Source organism: Pleurodeles waltl, chromosome 2_1 (assembly GCF_031143425.1).
Source record: "Pleurodeles waltl isolate 20211129_DDA chromosome 2_1, aPleWal1.hap1.20221129, whole genome shotgun sequence".
Lineage (NCBI taxonomy): Eukaryota > Metazoa > Chordata > Amphibia > Caudata > Salamandridae > Pleurodeles > Pleurodeles waltl.
Genome location: NC_090438.1, coordinates 579,094,778 through 579,116,979, shown reverse-complemented (window position 1 = coordinate 579,116,979; position 22,202 = coordinate 579,094,778). Strand labels below are relative to the sequence as shown.

Here is a 22,202-nt window from a genome sequence, read left to right as displayed (position 1 = left end):
TCTGATGGCTATTTCACTTATTTTACCTGCAAGTAATTCTTCAAAAGCAATTTGCTGGTTTTCTCAAAATGTCATGATGGCAGGAATTTACCTCATTGAAAACTGAACTGTACTAACTGTTTATTTAAAACTGGGAAACAGCCTGAAAAACGATGGCTAACCAACGACGTCCGTTGTCCGTGAAAGCAGAACAACGCTTTTGTGAACAACTACCCTGTTTTTCTCTGCCTTAACCACGCATGTCCAGAACAACAAACATGTGTGGTCAAGGCAGAGGAAAACAGACTCAGGATCAGAGAGGACACGGTCAGGTAAGTGGGACTGGGGTAGGGTTTGGGGGTAGTTTTAGGAGTGGGGGTAGGGGTTGTTTTAGTTTTTAAGGGTGGTCGTGGGGTGTCGGGGTAATTTTGGTTTTTAGGGGTGTGGGGGTCAGGGTAATTTTAGGTTTTAATAGCGGGGTGGGGGATAAGAGTAGATTTAGGGGTGGGGTGGGGACTTGGAGTAATTTTAAGTTTAGGGGCAGGGTGGAGGATGCAGTAGTTTAAGGGGTGGGGTGGGGGGTTGAGATAGTTCAGGATTTAGGGTAGGTTGGGTGTTGCGGTAGTTTTAGGGGCTGGGTGGGGGTCAGGATAGTTTTAGGAGTAGGGAGTTGGGGTGCTTTAGTTTTAGGGGCGGGGTGGGGGGTTGTGGTAGTTTTAGGGGCGGGGTGGGGGAGTCGTGGTAGTTTTAGGGGCAGGGTAGGGGGTTGAGGTAGTTCAGGTTTTAGGGTGGGTTGGGGGTTGCAGTAGTTTTAGGGGCGGGATGGGAGTCGGGGTAGTTTTAGGGGTGGGGAGTTGGGGTACTTTAGTTTTAATGGCGGCTGGGGGGTTGTGGTAGTTTTAGGGGCGGGTGGGGGTTGGTGGGATCGAAGTAGATTTGGGTTTTAGAGGCAGGGCAGGGGTCGCAGTAGTTTTAGGGGCAGGGTGATTTTAGTTTTTAGGGGCAGGGTGGGGGTTGTGGTAGTTTTAGGGGCGATGGTGAGGGGGGTCGGGGTAGTTTAGGTTTTAGGGGTAGGGTGGGAGGGTTGCAGTAGTTTTAGGGCGCTTAATTATAGTTTTTCGGGGCGGGTAGGGGTAATTTTAGGGGCAGGGGTGTGGGTTGCGGTAATTTTAGGGGTGGGGTAATTTTAGTTTTTAGGGTTGGGGTACTTTAGGTTTTAGGGGCGGGGTGGGGTCACAGTAGTTTTAGGTTTTAGGGCCAGGGGTTGTGGCAGTTTTAGGGGCGGGTGGGAGGTTGGGGGTAGTTTAGATTTAAGACGTGGGGTGGGGGTTACTGTAGTTTTAGGGTCAGGGCAGGGGGGTCGGGGTAATTTTATTTTTTAGGGGTGGGAGGGGGGGGGTCGATGTAGTTTTAGGGGCAGGGTGGGGGGTCAGGGTAGTTTTAGGGGTGGAGGTGGGGGGTTAGGGTACTTTAGGTTTTAGGGCAGGGTGGTGGGTCACAGTAGTTTTAGGTTTTAGGGGCAGGGGTGGGTGACTGTGGTAGTTTTAAGGGCGGGGGGTTGGGGTAGTTTAGGTTTTAGGGGCTGGGTGTGGGGCTGTTTAGGTTTTAGTGGTCGGGTGGGGGTCACGCTAGTTTTAGGGGTGGGGAGGTTGGGGTAATTTTAGATTTTAGGGGTGGAGGGTCTGGGTAGTTTTAGGGGCGGGTGGGGAGTCGGGGTAGTTTTAGTTTTCAGGGGTGGGGGTTGGGGGGTCAGGGTACCTTTAGGTTTTTTTGAGCAGGGTGGGGGTTTGGGGTAGTTTTAGGGGTGGGGTTGGGTAGTTTAGGTTTTAGGGGTAGGTTGGGGTGCCGGGATAGTTTTAGGTTGGTTGTCACTGATGTTTTAGGGGTGAGAGGGGGTGGCATGCTGGAACCATGCATGCCGTTCCACGCATGCCTTTACCAGGCATGCCTTTACACCGAAAATTTTTGTTAAGGCATTCGTGGTAAAGGCATTAGTGGTAACAACGCGGTCGTTGTTCCGACTGTGTTGTTCAGGCATGCGTGGTTCTGACGTATATTCTTTAAAACAAGATATGTATGTGTGTGTGTGTGTGTGTATATATACACACACACACACACACTATAAATTGATGGATAATGCTAAAAGAAAATGGCAAAGGAAATTAAAGACGCAGGGATTTTACTCCATGGCAATGTTATATTGGCTTACCGAAGGAATGCACCTGGAAAACGTTCTATTCTGCTTTGAGTGCTACCTCAATCTGTATTCACGGCATGCATTACAGTGCCCCTAACAGCACCAGTCGCAAGATACAGCCCTCGGGTACAAAAAAGAGAAAAAATTGGACAGAACATTGCTACAACTTCCAAAAAAGCACAGATGTACTATACTACCAACTTTCCATTAGCACTAGCTATGTAAGTATAACACATAGAAAACACAACAGAACAAAATAACTCTCACTAACTTAACTCTGGTAAACACATTGCAAAGGGAGCTTCACACACATTTTAAACAACATAGGTACGCCACACAGCAGACTATCACATCTCAATTTACTGGCAACATTATGATACACCACAGACAAACACAAGAAAATGCGTTAGACAGCACATCCTACATGCACTCGTTCACTAAACAACAACAGACCAACAGTACCAAACACCAAGTAGAAATCAGCATCACAAACAGAAAGAACACATCACTGAACATCACACACAAACATATCCTGTCAGACAGGCCCCATAATCCAGCAACACAATCTTCAGCAATGAAAATGGTATAGAAATTAAAGATGTGTAAGCAATCAGTAAAGCCCCTGACCCCCATCACCAAATTATAGAACCACAACTCAATGAATGATACTTTGATATCCAACCAATTAGTATGACCACGGACTCTCATATTTCATAGGAACTGGATGTCTGACCTCATACAAAGTAAGTTTGGACAATCTTGGATGCAGACCAGAGCACAATTCCTAAAACATATAAGCACAGGACAAATGGCACTCTAGTCAGTAGTGACAACCTTGCAATCATGTGCAAACGGACATTAGGATATAAAAAAAAAACTACAGGACCATTGTAATGGCAAACTGTGTGATTTACAAATGTGACATCATAGCAAAACGTAAGATTTTGGCAAGTAATGACTCAATGAAGCAGCTGGTCTGCCCTTAGGTGCCAGTCCCAGACCTTGGGTGAGGATGGAGAGTTTCCATCTTGGGTTGTGATAGAAAATACTGTGAATATGGAATTTTCACTGGAGAAAGCATTTGGGGTACAGATGGGGTACAGATAATCAAAATAAGTCTGCTCTAGCTAGAGTAATCACTGTATCCATGAAGCGAGAGAAACTACAGAGAAGAAATGAAGGGGAGGAGACTTTGTTCAAAAGTGGGCCTTCAATATACCTGGTGGCAGCAAACTGTTTCTTTAAAAATCTGTTTGGTGCACTAGGTGCTCCAGTACAACTTATGGGATTCCCAACTCAGTGACAACTAGTCACAGTGGCTTAGGAGGCTCTATAAATGATGTCCATCCATCCGAGATGAAGTGCAAATGGTTTCTGCTTATTGTGGACAGTCCTTTTCAAAAAGAGCCAGGGGGTGCCTTTGTCATTCTAGCCGATGTAACACACTGCACTGCTGTGCTATGTAATCCAATATGTCTCAAAAAAAGAAAAAACACACACATATCCAAACAAGGTTTTTGGATTTAAAATATAGTATAAATACCAACCTTAGCACTCCTTGGGAAATGAAAAATGCTTGGTACAGCTCCCTCTCTCAGTCTTCTGATCAAACCTGCAATTTCAAAGCAGTGTTCCTGAAAGTGCAAGCTGCACAAGCAGTGGTGACGTGTTGGAGTCCACAGTGCTCCAGTGACAGAAGCCCGCCTGACAGCAAGCTGCCACTTTTTTAGCAAGATAGGGTTGGATAGGGGAAATCTGTAAATTAAAAAGATAATAACCTTTAAAGCATTGACTGGTAAATCATACTTTGTCACTGAGGTAGATGTTTTTACATTACAGTTAATTTTTTGGGAGATCTGTAGCAAATCAATTCTTTTCCAAGGGTGAATCACTAATTTCAAAGTCAGATAAAAATCATAAAAGTTAAAAGGACTATGAAAAGCAGAAATCCTATCACTAAACATCAGTCTCTTAGGGAAGATGTTTCTATTTTCTACCCTTATCCCTTGGAGGTTTTATTTTTTTCCCCATCTGGTATTACAGTACAAGTAGGTCTTGCAGAGGTAATCTTGTCTTATATCTCCTCTGATGCTACTGACAACATCTGAGCATTTGTTATTATGGTAAAACCTTGCTTACCTATTTGTACTCATCAGCATTATTGACCACAGTTACAACTTTCCTACATCCCACCCTCAGCTCCATTCACCCATAACCATCAACACCACTGTTCAACTTCAGTCAGCGTCATTACCACTTAATCAGTACTCCTCAGTGCCTCCGTATCCACAGGTATCCACAGCACCATTCAACAACACTATCAGCCCTTCACATCAATCCCAACACCACAGGTCTTGGATATCTGACACAATCACTCACCATCATCTATCCACACTGTCACACACCAATCCCCTACAGAGGTCAGCTTTAGCACCCTTGGTGCCTGGTGCAACAATCTTTTTTGGTGCCTCCGAAGGACCCCCTCCACGGATTCCCTAACTACCACCAGCCAAAAGTGCCCCTCATCTCTCCATAGCCCCTCTTTCAGATACATTTAATTTGTTTTAACCAGCTAGTTAAGCCTGGCCTTACTAATAACAATTAATATCTGCCCAAACAAAGCCTTTTTAGCAACATTAGGAATAGACTAAGAAAGACCGGGGAAAACAATATAATGCCCTAACCTATATTATGCAGTTTGCATGCAGCTCTTTGATGACAGTACATAACTCACTGTTCTATATTAGGGTTGTATCTTATAAGCTCCTGTAACAAGTGGATCACTGTGACAAAAGCAGTAATCCACTCAGCTATCCACATAAAAAAGAGATATGTGACATGCATGGTACTTGTTCTTTGTAGCAGCAGGCACATTAACACTCTGTGATACTTTATGGCAAGTCAAACTGGTACTAGACAAAACTCTGACCTCTCTATCTAGCAGGAACATTAATCACCAGAGTTATACTGATAACTTTACTGCTGCCAGAAAGCACGACGCCCTAGAAACTCTGCAGCAGATGCTTTTAAACCGTAAGTGGTTGCCAAATACACAGCCCCTCCCCCCTCAGGTCAGCACCTGGTGTGGCTGCATCAGTCACACCCCCAAAAGCTGGCCCTGCACCTATAGATAGCCTCACCTCCACTCATTTGCATCTACCCTCACCATCTGTCATCACCACTCAGTAATACCTCTTATCTGCCCTCATCACTACTTATAATTAGCCACTTTCAACATAATTTACATACACTCCCCCACAGGGCAACACTGATCCAATCACCCTTACCGTTATTCAACCAGAGCCATCTTCAGAACAACTCAAAGGCATCTACCCATGCCACCGCTCACTGCATACTTACCCATCCATGATGTCAATTAACATCATATGATGTTTTTAGCTGGGAGCAACAGCAAACTGTATCAGTGTACTTGGACACTGTGTGTTTCAGAAAGATTTTGTTTCGGCAGCTACCCATAATATTGTCTTCTCCATCTCGACACAGGGTAGGATTTTGCAATACCTCCACTCTCAGTCAACATATATTTTTCAGGCATTTTTATTTGAAACCGTTCATTAGTTCAGTTTTGCAATATTTGGTCACAGTTTTTTTTTAATAATCTTTGGTATTTGCCTAATCATCTGAAGGGAAGGCTGGTATGTACGATAAACCATCTGTAAGTATCTGTTATTGGACGACGGCATGCCCCATCCTATACACAGTGTTTATTTAAGAAATGGTTATATCTGTAATAAAACGTATATTGGTTATCCATTGAATGCCTCATATATTAAGTGATGCCAAAGACAACATAGGAAGTGGCATCATGTGACCCCTAGTATCACAGGATACTACATAATATGTTTGGTGTCAAGGATATCACAGGAATCAACGTTATTTCTTGCAGCTTTTGTTGGGGGCCACTAAGAATTTTCTCTTGACAGCACAAAAGGACGTGGAAGGTGAACAATGGTGTGAGACAGTCGGTGTGAATCACAGAATGGAGCCAGGTTGAACTACTTCTGTGGTTCTATTTGCATGGATGCTAATCGACATTTGTAAGCCATCTGCTCTACACTTGAGAACAGCACTGTAAATAAATAAATCTCATACTGTGTTGAGAAGAATATGCATAACTATTTAGGATGCTTTTCAACCGACAGGGTATTCATATCAGTGCAAAAATATATTAACCACACACATGGGCCATAGTTTGGTACCCAGCACTCCTCAACCCATTTTCAAACTCCGATAACCTATAGTTACCTTCATGCATCAGTTTATATGGCATACAAAGAGGTGGCTATCCAACACAGCACTGCTTCACGATCTAATCTCTAATACATAGTAAATAAATAAATTACCATTACCTTCTAATTTAACTTATTTATACTTGACAAAAGCCAGAGGACGTAGTACAGTGCATGAGCTTCACATAAGGGGCAGACAGCTGAAAGCTGGCAGCTCTGCAATTCAGATCGCTTTTCAGGCCAGCAGACCCACTTCTGGGTGACAGAACACAAAGTGGAGGGCAGAGCTGAACGCAGAGCACTGTCTGTGCTCACTGCATAACTCTGCAGAGTCTGTAAGGGAGAGCATCATTCCGGCTCTGCTGCACTCCTGTATTGATTAAGGGGGTGTGAGGACTCTGGAAGCAGACAGTGGTGTTCGTGCCACAGGGGCTACTATGCTTGTTAGGACGGCTGCTATTGAATTTGCCTACTCTGGTAGCCTACATCCACCACGGGCCGTGTCGTTCTGCCGGTACTCCCCCTGAAGATTTTCTGGACTTGGTCTGGCTTGAGCCACCCCCACCCCACTTTGGTGAGTTAAGGGCAACAGAGGATAGGGTAGTGCACCTGCTGGTGTTTAGCATTTGGGGAGGTGTGAAAAGGGTGCTGGTAGATGTTACCTGTCTGATCCCTTGGCCTTAGGCACCTTCGGCAAGTGACCCAGGTGTGGCTTGTGGATCCTCTTATACACCCTTTCACCTGCTTGTCTGCATGGTGGATCATATTCAAACCTAAAAGCGGGAAGCCTAAAGTCATATATCTCCCACCTAAGAGCTAATAGTCTCACAGAAGCAGCTTCAGAAGCTGCCTCAGAAGTGACCAGGGGGGAGATTGGATCTTCACTATATGACCATATGTGGTCACACACTTGGTTATACAATCCCTGTAATCCATGTGAATTCTTAATAGTATCTGCAGTCAGTGAATAATGAGAACCCGCAGCTCACTTCTGCTACTGGTATATGCTCAGGCAAACAATCAGATGAGAAAGCAGAGAACTAGTAAAAATCTGCCAAGATACCGCAAAGAAACCTTAATTAACTACCCTTGAGCTCATCCATGAGTGTAACTAGGAGCAACCTGGAGGCTCAATGTGAGTCCCTATAAAAGATGTGGTCAAAGCTGACAAAGACATATGTCACTCTTTTATGCCAACCAAGTTAACGTCAATATCGACGACATGACACTCGTGGTAGCTGTTTCGCGCAACAGCACCCAGAGGTCACTTTGTGACAGTGCCATCAAAAAGCTTGATGAGCAGCTTTCCAATGCCACATGGATTCCTCATGGGTATGACTCCAAAAATAATAATATGAGAACATTGATGAGTTTAAGACCGCAGGACATGCAATCACCTGATGGGAGTGTGAGTGCTACCAGTTTGAAAAATAAATTTACCACACATCATAAGGTCAGAATGGAAACTGCAGATGATGACCAGATTGTGATGGATGACAGCAGATCCTTAAATCCCTTAGATTTGTTGCCTTTGGGTGGCTCACTCAGTGTAAAAATAATAAAGCAACAAGGGGCCCCCATTTTTGTCCCTGGGTCTAGTGCCAAAAAGCAGATGAACTCAAGGACAACATGGAAAGATGTTTAGCCATGTCTTCCCCTTGGAAATCTCAGGAAGCACCCCCATTAGTAGGCAGAGAAAAAACAAATGAAAATTAGGTCCACTTTCAGGCGCAGTCAACTGGAACTAATCAACCATAATCCCTCCCCCTGTGAGAAGGATCCTCTGGTGGTTCAATACGAACCCCGACTGAACCCTCCATTGACTCTCCGAGACCTAGGAAAAGGAAGCAGCACTACCATCCTTCTGCACAACTAACAACAATGGATGATTGCTATGACTAAGGTGACAACCTCCTCGCTGCTCTCAAGGTTGCCCTTAGGTTGGGAGGCCATTGGCAAAGTTCTTATAACGACAGCCTACGCTGCAACTTTACATGCAGACAAATTAGACATCCAAATAACAGTATTGCAATGTCTGGCCACCTCAACAGGTCAATGGATTCCAAAATTGAAAAGTTGAACCAGCTAATCATAAGGGTCTAAAACTTAACTTACAATGAACAGAAAATTGCCAGTGCAGTCTGTTGGTAGAAAAACTGAAAGTGCTACCCACAATAATGTTAACCTTAATTGTAGATCTGAAGTCACAATTGACCAATGGTGCTGGCCAACCTACTGAGAAATCACTTCCTGCATCATTAATAAAGAACAACGCCACAGGTCAGTGTAATCCTCGATTGAAATCTCATCGTTTCTCCATAAAAGAGGAAACGCGTAGCTGCACTGTGGGGATCTGTCCAAATGACCCCCTGATAACTAAGGCTGAGGGAGAGGTCAATCAGACAAGGGCTGCTAATAATCATCTTTTGGTGCCTGCGATTTGGATATGAGGCAAAAAATCTGTTACAACTGTGCACAAAGCAGCAGCTTTGGCGCCTGCTGATGAGACGATAAAGCAAGGCGCCATGGTAGAAGATAAGAACACTAAATATTCTGCACCTCTCTCTCTAAAAAACTTTTTTTTTTTTTAAAGGAAAAAAAAAAAAATCATCACCTAAGGACATAAAAAAAAAAAAATGAACTAGTATTTCAAGAACCCTGACAAGCAAAACAAGAACTGGCACAAAATCGTTTTCCATTTTTGAGCACAAAACCAAAAGTCTGCAAGGTAACAGGGCCAGTTCTAGCTTCTCGCAGCCTTCTGTATGCAAAGACACACACACACACCAGAGTTTCCACTGGGTCTAGAAAAGCACTCAGCCACAGATGTCAATCAACACTAGCAGTCAGCACAGGACAGGAAAACCACAACAGTCAAACCGCATACCCCAAAAAGAATGCAAAGACAGAACTAGGCAGTGCCCATGGGGCAAATATCGGGCAAGTTAAGGAACGTGAATTATTATTATTATTATTATTATTATTATATAACTGAACAGGGTCCTTTTACAGGCCAGGGCAGCTCTACTCCCTCAAACATGAACATGTCATCCTGGTCCCCACCTAGCATTTCTAGAAAAGCAGAATGTAATACATCTCAAAAAAGGAGCATGAAGCAACAGGAAATCAAAGTGCTTTTCACTGCGTCCCATATTATCTACGGTTATGGGATCCCTGCAGTTATGGATGCCAATGCCAGAGAAATAATTTTACACCTTCCGTGACAAAGGGGATACCATTAACAGGAGAAATAATATAAAGCTCTGTTCAGCACTAGGTTCAAACAACAGCGAATCAGCTGCTTTTGAGCCATAGGGGACAGGAGAGATCAACAAACTAACTGAAGTAAAATTCACTAACCCTAACATGGCCCATCTTTCGGAGGGGCACTATGGTCAGTTAGCTGACTGAGGCATAACAATAATTTGATCAATCATGGAGATGTATCCTGCAACTTTTTAAAGCCAAGCTACCAGCAAACCACATTAGGCCTGCCCTTAAAAATGCTGTCAAGCATCCTCCCACCTCTCCCAAGGAATGGATTTCAGTCCTTGTTAATGCCACGAGATCCATAGATCCACCAATCTCAGATCTACAAAATTTAATTATAAATGTTCTCCTGTCTGGAAGTGGTCAAATGTGTTCCTATAGGGAAAGAGCGGCTCAAGGTTGGTTACTGCTGTCGGGTGCCCTCATCAGCGCATTTAGTCGACTAAACTTTCCCAGGAAAATGCAAACTTTAACACACCAAGCCAGCAAAAACAGTCTGCAAAATATTTTGAGATGGTCTGCTCCTGGAACATTAAAGTCTTGAGTCCATCTGATGGTAAAAGAACCGCCATCAAACACCTGAAGAATTATGACAGTGTGCTTACAAGAAAAAGGGCTAGGGACCCTGTGGTTCCGTTCCACAACTTTCGAGAATTTTCTTCTCCCGCCACCACATCGCCCCCTGACGACCATTATTCTGGAAGGACAACGATTTACCTCAAAAGCTGCCTCCCACTCAACCCGAGAATGATAGCAAGTGGAGTGGGAGACTTTGTTTTTGTTAACGTTTGCATCACTTAAGACTAAAGGCTGTGGCCAAGCCTTGTATTTGAAAATTGGCAGTATTTACTTACTCCCTAGTTCAATGAATCAGAAAAAATGATCAACACACTTTTACCGTCCCTAAATGCCTTGAGAATGGAATACGGGAACACAATGTGGTTAAGAGCCAGTGGCTTAAATGCCAACCTTTTTGATACCTGACCCAGCTCATGCTGGCTGACAGCAACAACAATTGTTGAAATATTCCACCAAAAGTAATGCCATCCAATTGGCTCCCACTTAGGTATTTCTTTTAAGGGTTTAGGTCTTCCTATGCTGACGGAAGGGGGCTTAAAGTATAACCAGCTGCTTACACCAACATTTCCCCATGTAGACTTGCAATGTTAGACTATGGGTGGGGTTTCATCATACATTTTCACAAGGTTAGAGGGATTAAGGTGCCCCCCTCAACTGCAAGCGATCATGCATGGTTGGAATGTGTTGAGAATTTACAAGTCACCCAGATTCTCCTCATAACTATCATTGGAGTTCAAAACCTTCAACCTAATCAAAAGATAAAGTGGCAGACAGAGAATATGGATCATTCTGACACCTGGCTGACACAAAGTTTGAACTTCCTTGCAGCCTGGGATCAATTGGAAACCTGAACGCTGGAGAGATTGTCACACGTAATTGGAATTTTGAATGGGGCAGATAAAGCACGGGTTACATAATTGTTGAATGTTCTAGGGAGAGAAACCCCTCAGTGTTTTGTAAAGGAAATGACAGCTGGAATGCTATTAAACAAGGCCCTAAAAATCAGGAACACCACCAGTAAAATCTTCCTTGCCAAAAACCAAAAACATCAATGTCCTCAGGTCCCAGTATAGGAAAAGAAACTGTGCAAAAGGAAGACGTATGAGGATGAAAAGAAATGGGTAATAATCCATATGTCCATCAAGTCAAAAGAATTAACTAGGTTTTGGAGCATAATAAATGTGGCATTATCCAATAAGTCAAGCCACATCCCAAGTAGCATCTCAGCAGTAATCTGGTCAAAACACATATAGAAACTGTAAGGAAATGCCTTCTTGGCATGGTTACCCCCTGACTTTTTGCCTTTGCTGATGCTAAGTTATGATTTGAAAGTGTGCTGGGACCCTGCTAACCAGGCCCAAGCACCAGTGTTCTTTCCCTAAACTGTACTTTTGTCTACAAGTGGCACAACCCTGGCACTCAGGTAAGTCCCTTGTAACTGGTACCGCTGGTACCAAGGGCCCTGATGCCAGGGAAGGTATCTAAGGGCTGCAGCATGTCTTGTGCCACCCTAGGGACCCCTCACTCAGCACATGCACACTGCCTCTCAGCTTGTGTGTGCTGGTGGGGAGAAAATGACTAAGTCGACATGGCACTCCCCTTAGAGTGCCATGCGAACCTCACACTGCCTGTAGCATAGGTAAGTCACCCCTCTAGCAGGCCTTACAGCCCTAAGGCAGGGTGCACTATACCACAGGTGAGGGCATAGGTGCATGAGCACTATGCCCCTACAGTGTCTAAGCAAAACCTTAGACATTGTAAGTGCAGGGTAGCCATAAGAGTATATGGTCTGGGAGTTTGTCAAACACGAACTCCACAGTACCATAATGGCTACACTGAAAACTGGGAAGTTTGCTATCAAACTTCTCAGCACAATAAATGCACACTGATGCCAGTGTACAATTTATTGTAAAATACACCCAGAGGGCATCTTAGAGATGCCCCCTGAAAACATACCCGACTTCCAGTGTAGGCTGACCAGTTTCTGCCAGCCTACCACACACCAGACATGTTGCTGGCCACATGGGGAGAGTGCCTTTGTCACTGTGGCCAGGAACAAAGCCTGTACTGGGTGGAGGTGCTGCTCACCCCTTTTGTTACAGCGCCCCAGGGCATCCCAGGTAGTGGAGATGGCCGCCCTTCAGGCCACTGCCCCCACTTTTGGCGGCAAGGCTGGAATAGATAATGAGAAAAACAAGGAAGAGTCACCGATCAGTCAGGACAGCCCCTAAGGTATCCTGAGCTGAGGTGACCCCTGCCTTGAGATATCCTCCATCTTGAGTTTGGAGGATTCCCCCAATAGGATTAGGGATGTGCCCCCCTCCCCACAGGGAGGAGGCCCAAAGAGGGTGTAGCCATCCTCAAGGACAGTAGCCATTGGCTACTGCCCTCCCAGACCTAAACACACCCCTAAATTCAGTATTTAGGGGCTCCCCAGAACCTAGAAAACTAGATTCCTGCAACCTTAACAAGAAGGACTGCTGACCTAAAGCCCTGCAGTGAAGACGGAGACGACAACTGCTTTGGCCCCAGCCCTATCGGTCTATCTCCCAACTTCTAAGAAACCTGCAACAGCGACACATCCAACAGGGACCAGCGACCTTTGAAGCCTCAGAGGACTGCCTTCCAACCAAGGACCAAGAAACTCCCATGAACAGCTGCCCTGTTTAACAACCTGCAACTTTCTTGCAACAAAGAAACAACTTTAAAGACTTCACGTTTCCCGCCGGAAGCGTGAGACTTTCCACTCTGCACCCGACACACTGGGCTCGACCTGCGGAAAACCAACACCTCAGGGAGGACTCCTCGGCGACTGCGAGCCCGTGAGTAACCAGAGACGAACACCCTGAGCCCCCACAGTGATGTCTGCAGACAGAATCCAGAGACTCCCCCTGACCGCGACTGCCTGTAACAAGGGATCCAACGCCTGGAACCAACACTGCACCCGCAGCCCCCAGGACCTGAAGGAGCCGAACTCCAGTGCGGGAGTGACCCCCAGGCGACCCTCTGCCTATCCCAGGTGGTGGCTACCCCGAGGAGCCCCCATGTGCCTGCCTGCATTGTTAAAGTGACCCCTGGGTCCCTCCATTACTTTCTATCTAAAACCCGACGCATGTTTGCACACTGCACCCAGCCACCCTGTGCCGCTGAGGGTGTACTTTCTGTCCCCTCGGTGCCCTATAAAACCCCCCTGGTCTGCCCCCCGAAGATGCGGGTACTTACCTGCTGGCAGACTGGAACCGGGGCACCCCTGTTCTCCATTGAAACCTATGTGTTTTGGGCACCTCTTTGACCTCTGCACCTGACCGGCCCTGAGCTGCTGGTGTGGTAACTTTGGGGTTGCCTTAAACCACCAACGGTGGGCTACCTTAGCCCCAACTTTGAGACTTGTAAGTGTTTTACTTACCTGCAGATCTAAAATGTACTTACCTCCCCCAGGAACTGTTGATTTTTGCAGTGTCCACTTTTAAAATAGCTTATTTCCATTTTTACAAAGACTGTACATGATATTGTGATCATTCAAAGTTCCTAGAGTATCTAAGTGAAATACCTTTCATTTGAAGTATTACTTGTAAATCTTGAACCTGTGGTTCTTAAAATAAACTAAGAAAATATATTTTTCAATATAAAAACCTATGGGCCTGGAATAAGTCTTTGAATGTGTGTTCCTCATTTATTGCCTGTGTGTGTGTACAACAAATGCTTAACACTACCCTCTGATAAGCCTACTGCTCGACCACACTACCACAAAATAGAGCATTAGAATTATCTACTTTTGCCACTATCGTACCTCTAAGGGGAACCCTTGGACTCTGTGCACACTATTTCTTACTTTGAAATAGTATATACAGGGCCAACTTCCTACAGAAACTATGTTGATAACGATGTGACCAACTCTTTGCCTTCAAATGAATCCTCCAGCTCTAGTTATAAGTCCCAGAATTGTTTAGCACTGCTGAATAAGAAGAATGGAAAAAGCTATGTGCACAACAAACATAACAGAACGCCTAGACCCAATGGATTACAGGCATCCATTTTCAAATGCACCCCTGGGAAGTGGGCAGCCAGTTTTACCCTTTTATATGACAACTGCCTATCTGGAAATAACATCCAAATAGCTGGAGAGGATCCTTATTAGTCTCAATTAACAAAATGGGGGAACCGCAATCTTCCAGTGAATTTTAGGTTAACTGCGCTAATCGGCATAGAGGGGAAATGCTTTGCCTAGATTGTTAATGAAGAGCTGGAATCCTGGCCTATAGAAAAGTGGCTGATTCCATTCTATCAGACTGGTTTCTAAAAGGGTTGTAACAAAGAAGACCACCTTTTCAGCATTGATTGAGGAATCAACGTGATAAAGTGGGAAGTTGCTTTATGCAGTATTCATTGACTCTGCCACTGCCTTTCATAATGTGGTAAGAGACGTTTTGTGGCTGGAACTGCAGAAATGGGGCAATCTACCAGACCTTTTGAAGCTGAAAATAGCGTTTTACACCAACACCTGGGTAAAAGTCTTGTCAAGCTGGGCAACCTCTGAAAGAGTTAAACAAACAAAGGCCTGAAGCAAGGTTGCATCTTCGCCCCATCACGGTTTAATCTGTACTTAGCGGGCCTCCCTTCATCTATGGATACATCAAGCACTTTCCCACTGAAATTTGCCGACAAATAAATTCAGGTACTACATTAAAAGCCGCCCTTCTGGATCAGACACAGGTGGGTCTGAAAAATTAGCTGGAAGCCCTAGGCCGGCTCTGACAAACAAACAGAATTGAAATCAATATACAAAAAACAATTAGGAAGCAAACAAAGGTGGAGAGAATTTCGGCATATAAATACTTGGGTGTTTGGGCAAAAGAGGGCGAGATACTACTCATCTTAAGGTGCTAAGAAATTCTGCCTGATCACTAACAGGAGTATTTCAAATACTGTACAAGAGTCTGTCTTGCCCAGACAAAAGTGTGGTAAGAAGAGTATCAACAGTAAATTAATACTTATGTATTCATATGGTGCTATAGAGTTGCAGAACAAACTTGCTGCCTGGTTGGTCAAGGAAGAGTGTAATAGCTATAGACAACCTTTCCATCGGAGACAACAAATTACAATTTTGTTCTGATTATTGTCCTATTGTGGAAAAGGGAGGATGGCGCCTGACAGATCACTCAAGAACCACATTTAAGCAGGTGCTAGGTAGTCTGGAGGCTGAGGATCTTTAGGAAGCTTCCCTGCCCCTTATACTGCTTGCACGGATACTTTCTAAACAACACAAATTGTATATATATATATATATATATATATATATATATATATACACACACACACACACACATACATCCATACATATTATAAGGCTGCTGACCTGTTAAGCTCTATGAACCTCTGCAATTGCCTACGTAATAAACGCAACCACTATCGAAGAAATAGAAACATCAACTGATGTGATTAAGATTTGGCATGATTCCCCTAAAAGGATAACCCTATGGAAGGTTGAATGGGACAACAGAGCTTGCATGCTGCCAGTGAGACTATCTAACTGAATCATTAAACCACGTAGTCTGTGCCTGTGAAAAGCTCTCTTTTTATAGGAAATTCTGGCTCCAGACGATGTTTAGAATACTCAACATTCGGACCTTCAATGAGGTGGTGGAAGGTTGCTTAAAGGGAGAATCTACACAGTTGGTGTCAAGATTTCTAAAGTTTTTGAAGGAGGCCTTAGTACCTTAGCCCTCCTTGAAAGATTATAATGGATAAAGCCATCTGAAAGGTTCTTTAATAGGTTGGTGCAGCAACTCACCATTCTATGTCGCCACCCCTCAGGGAACACCCATCTGTTAAATCCTGATCTGGAGCCATGGCCTAAATAGCCCCAGTGCTCTCACATTACGCCCAGAACAGACTATCCACCTGTAGAAGGAATATGGATAAACCAGATTATGCCCTATTTCAGGGCTACATCGAGTTCTCTTAAATACACTTTACTTACTATGACTTGCTTACTTGCTATGAGTCAAAGTGTGGCATACAGAGAGAAAGAAGCAAAGATGCAGAGAGGGAAAAAGATGGTGAGAGAAAGAGATATTTGACTTCGTGCCAATCTCTGGATTTATTGCAAATCCCAAATAATAAATGTTGTGCATTCATAGAACACTTACTCGGTAATTAGAAACAGCACATGCATTTGAAAATAAGACTTGTGATTCTGAGTTTTATGTTAGGTGAATAATAGAATGAGAGAAGCAAAGAGAAGAACCCACATGTCCCCAAAGTCACAACAACAAAAAAATCCATGTCAAACCCTTCCTCTGGTGTATTATAGTGTTCATGACACCATTTTTAATAAACTTTGTCAAATGTCAACTGTTCTTCGAAACCCAAGCCTCGAGGATGAAAATTTTGCTTGTAAAGCTTTTTTACAAAGCATGTAGAGATGGTTTTTGCTACTGCAGAAAGAGAACCTCAACAACCTTCATTAAAATTTAGGAGTTCTCAGTTACAGGACTATTGTGCTCATTCCAAGTCTGGCTGTCACCAGCGGTCGGGTGGCAGTTTGAGTTTGGCGGGCAGCCTCCGCCGCCCGCCAGACTCAGAATGTGCACCTCTCACTAGTCCTCTCACATGCATGGAAAGTCTTGGAGGACTCGTCTTGCAGATTTCAGTTTCTGCTCAGGATTCTCACCCCCCACTATCCAGGCCAATTTATTTAAATGGCATCCACCAACAGTTTAACAAAAATTCCACCAGCATGTAATCAAATCAAGAGGTCCTCCAAATTGTCATGATTTATCAGTGAGGCACTACCAAAATCTGTCCCTCAAAACGATGACACCTCTATGCAAAGCACTTTTGGATCGATCAGGATTGCAAGTTATAACTACCAAAAGTATAAGTATTAAAATTCCTATTTTTTCTATGAATTTCTTTAGTAATATTTTTCTAGCAAAGAACAGAGACTTTCCTAGACAATAAGGAGGTTGTGTCAACTACTTTTTTCATTTTGTGAGAGGGGAAGTTGACATGGTCTATTGATATCTTAGACTTATGAGGGCAGTACTGAGTGACTTGTGCAACCTAAACCATTATCTTGACAGATAGGACAGAATTTGCTACTAAATCTAGCACATATTTTACGAAAAGCCAATGATCCAGAACTTCATACTGTCAAACGTCAAACCAAGGACAATAGCCAAAAAAGGTTGTGCCTGGATGAGGAGTAGAGATTTCTGATGTATCAATACAAAGTTAATTCACAGCATTTTCAGCGCAGGAGAAAGAGGAAGACCAGAAGGATAATGTGAATGTTAAAAATTGCAAGAATCATATTAAGCCTTTGGGTACTCCAAAACGGTTGACTGAAAAGAAGGGAGCACAACTCATGCTTAGCTAGGCATAAATCCAGTCAAAGGTAAGCATATAAGTGTTCAATTATAACACACAACCAAGTATGGTGGATTAGCCAACAATCTCACACATTCTAAACAAATTCATAAGAATAAGGGGCTAGATACCAAGAACATCAGCAAACTGCCATCATTTAATCTTTTTTTTTAAACTTTGTTTTATTGGTTTTCCATATCAAAGCAACAAGAAAAGAAAAAAAGACTGGCAGTGTAAAATACTCAGATCCATGTGCCCACAGCACCACAGTACAATGCACAGTCTCCAGCAATGAAGGTCGACATACATGAAAAAATAGCATAGCTTAAATGTAGAAAGTGAGGAATACAATATTGCATATACCAAGTCGCAAAGGGATTTTAGTTAGAGACGGCATATCCCATTCAGAGTATCATGATACACACAGACTTCACCCCAAGTCCCATGAGCCAGAGTTAGAATCAGACAACTCATGGCTATTGAATATATCTAGGAGAAGCCTCCAAGCAATCACAACGTCAGCGGCACTCTCATCAGTTCTAGATGGCAAAATGTAATCTTTAGTGCCAAAACATTTCCTGTTTTGACAGATCGCAGTCTGCAAGAGATGAAGGAGAAAGATCTAGTCTAAAGATTGCTGAAAATGTCTTTTGATAGTACTTTCAATGAGCTTTAATGGAGCAACTGTGTCTCTTTTTGTTTTGGAATGCACATATCCGGGGGCCACAAATGTTTTAATAAGTTGTTGTAGTATAGGAACAACTACTATTATCCACATATATTTTAAAATCATAACAAACATATATCCAACAAGAGGTTTGCAGTCTCTTTCCCTCTAATTACGAAAAATTGTCTTCCCGAGAAAGAGAGCAGCAAGACAGATGTGGTGGATTGGAGAAGACCTGATTGATGATAGCTGAAGTTGTGGAACCCACTCAGTTTTTATCAGGTTTCGGTATCACATGCTTTTAAATATAACAAATTATTGAGATTTTGTGAAACACAGTGCTTGGGGAAAGAGACTGACAGGATAGTAACCTCACAGTTTGAAAGATCAGAGAATAAACAAAATACTTCCTTACAATTACAATTGTTGTGGGGAATTTGAATTCTGCTAGAAAAATACTCTATGTTATCAAGACTGTACTATGATATTTTTCAGATGATGTATTGAAACATGTTTTATCAGGGAGATACTGAATAGGTCAGTGTCATTTCAATTTCTGATTTAACGTTTTTATTGGTTTAGAGTAGTAAGGACTCTGTCAATTACCTGTGGTAGCACCCTTGATTTTGAGAGGTAGTCCCATCCCAGATGTCCTTTGGGCATTGAGTGGCCCACAATAAAACAGCTCAGAATTATCAGGTCATTATTTTTTTCCATAGTGACTTCTGTCCCTTCCCACCCCCCCCCCCCATCATTAATGGTTGCAAGTTAACACTTGTCACCTACCATCTTTCTGGCCATTCTCTGACATTTCTTTCTCTTTTTTTATTTTCAAACATATTTCAAGTGTAATAGAGCCACGTTACTTTACACTTCATGTGGATGCATGCTCGGCATTGTGTGACTCCTCTTCCACTTAATTGTTTGTGCCCCTATGAAAGCTACTGTCGAAGTTAATTTGGTCTACCTACGTGTAGTAATTCCATCAATTACTCCTTTACTCTGGTGATAATTTACTGTTCCCCAACATGTAGCAATCACTTTGAACACAACACTGCTAGCTTCCTTATGCCAGTTGTTTTAGCAACTTAATAATGGATTGATCATAGTTTAGAAAGCATGGAGACATACTGAGAGATGTTTGGCACATTTATGGGTCTTGTGGGCAGAGAACTGGACCTAACCTTAAGTTTACATTGATGCAGTAAGAGATTATTTTGGAAACTGTACTGTTGCTTCCAAATGTTGTAAAATTACAGCTGATGTGGTCGGATATTTGTTGGAGATTTAGGGCCAGATGTATCAAAGAGTTTTACCCATTCTATGTCTATGGGAAAATGTGTTCGTACATATGGCCCTTAGTGTGGGTCAGGCTTATTTACATCATTTTGTGTCTCTTGGTCTATGGTGATGTTTCATTGTATGATATTTTAAACCGAGATAATTTTTGTTTGTGGTTGTGAACTTCAGGTCAATGTAAAGTTTGCAATTTGTAATGAAGCCCGTCTGACGGATCATTCTACGCACAAGAATTGTTAAAGCCAAGGTGATTAAGAATGGGGTGATTCTGTGCAATTGGCAATACAAGAATAGGTTTATGTAGTTTGTTGTGTAACTGAATGGTTCAGCTGGCAACATATAGCAGCATTTGAAGTAATACCAATGGTGCTTGTGACCCATTGATGTGATGGGGATTCTACTTCTGGCCAACACCAGTGTCAGTTCCAAAAATGTATATGCCTTTTTGCGGCCCTTCGGTCTTTCGATGCTGCCCAGCATGCAGTTCTGAGGAGTGTGATCTATTCTAAGGTGCGTGGTCTGCTTTAAATCTGCTACAACTTGGGGCCAGTAGCACTGCACTGTCCGGCATTACCTAGCCAAATGCAGAACGTTTGCTCTACTATCACCACAACGTGGGGCAACTGTCCGAGTGAGTCTGGGACATGCAATGATGCAATAAAGATCTTTAGGGGTTAGATAGGTCCTGTGCAGGAAATTATAGTGTACCGGCTTAAAGTAGGCGTTACAAGAGACAGTACACGTGAGGGTACAGACATGTGTCAAGACCCAATCATCCAATTAAAAATGAAGTTAATGGTGTGGTACAATTTTTTTGTTCTATATTTAAACAATCTACAAATGTAATTTGCAATAATATTAAAAATACAAATATTCTATTAATTTATTATAAAGTTGAATAAACGTTTAAAAAATGTTCCCTATACTTTAGCAGAGTGAGATTATAGGAAACATTTCAAAATGTTTAAGTTGAAACAATTAGTAAAAATATTTTTGTGGTAAATATTAAAGTAAATTAATTTGATATATTTATTATACACTTGGAACAAATTAAAAACATGCTATAGCACAAATACTTTACATTTCGAATTAAATCTTTAATTCAAATATGCTAAATTAAATAAAAACATTTAGAAGTTTACATTTAAAAATGAATCCCCACCTCAAGGACAAAAAGTACATTTTTTTATTATGCATCAATAATTAATAAAAGTGAATAGTAATTTAAATGTATTTCAATAAAAACACTATACATTAAAAAAAAAGTTATTAAAATAGTTCATAATGACATATTTTATTTGTCGAATTTTAATGTTGAAATACATTAATTTATATTTTTAACGTTTAAACAAAATATTTAACATAATTTCCTATAAAGGCCAATTTCAAGTCCCTACCTCCATTATTTTAAATGGGAGGGAGTTGCAGTATGAGTGGGTGAGTATGTGTGGTGTTAGAATTACTCCAGCACTGAGGTATTGTTTTGGCTTCCTTTTTGGCTGTGGTAAATTTAGAAGTGCAGTTTGTGAATAGAAATGGGTTTACTCTTTTGTGGGTGAGGGCATGTCCCTCCTTAAGCATTTTCGTACTCCTCCCTAAATCCTTCCGATTTGGTAGTGTGTCTCTTTTTCCAGCCACTCCCCTGGCCTTTCCCACATTTCCTATCAAGGAGTAAACATTTTTTTTACCCTCATCAGTTAATAAAGATTTGCCTAGGGACCATCTAGGTCTCTCTAATTGTCGAGCTGGAAGAGACAGTTGAACCAGCGGGACTGAATGACCTTAAAAGGGGTTGGATTTTATACCTGAGCCAGCTCTATCCCACCAATGAGAGACTTAAAAAAAATATATATATATATATATATATATATATATATATATATATATATATATATATATATATATATATATATATATCAATCCTTGAGGCCGAATTAAACCTTTTTGAAAAGCACGTATAATTTTGGGCCTGCGGATAGTCGAGCCGCCAGGGATCCTGAAGTGCCAGATCGTGGATAAAATTTGCCAAAAATTGCGAGGCTCGTGGTTTATTCTGTGTGTGGTTTTTACAGGAGGCATTGAGTTTCATGTCTTGAATTATATTAACATCGCCTCCTACTACGAAGTGGCCAGAGAGCGTACTCAAAAGATTATAAAACTTCTGCAGGGGGGCAATCTCATCTTCAATAGGGGCATAAAAACTTGAAATATGTACTACCTGCATCCCCATTTTAACACTGACCACTACCCATCTGGCTTGGGGGTCGCAATAAACCTGCAGAACTTCTCCTTGGAATTCCCGAGTTAGAAGAACTGCAACCCCACTCAAAGTCACGCTAGCGTAGACAAAGAAGATTGAGAAAAAAGATAGGAGTACTAGGAAGATTTGCCTGTTACTTAAAGTGGGTTTGCTGAAATAAAATGACCTGAACTTGGAAGGATCTTAGCCAGTGAAGTATAGCTCTATATTTGTGGGAGTTATTAAGTCCATTAGCATTGCAAGAAGCGATTTTGAAAGAGCTGTATGGGTAAGGATTAGTCTGACCGACCATCATTTAATAAAGTTAAAATCTTGAAGTCTATATCAGCA

At 42.5% G+C, this 22,202-nt stretch overlaps 1 protein-coding gene across 12 annotated transcripts in view; it reads right to left on the bottom strand.

Annotated features, from left to right (window-relative positions):
- The window catches only part of LOC138266474 (THAP domain-containing protein 1 B-like), a 177,747-nt gene that overhangs the window by 91,916 nt on the left and 63,629 nt on the right, over positions 1-22,202 (bottom strand). For all 12 annotated transcript variants that reach the window (XM_069215352.1, XM_069215315.1, XM_069215390.1 and 9 more), the window contains one exon: positions 3,724-3,931. In XM_069215352.1, the coding sequence (XP_069071453.1) occupies positions 3,724-3,931 (208 nt within the window). The remainder of the gene's footprint in view (positions 1-3,723; positions 3,932-22,202) is intronic.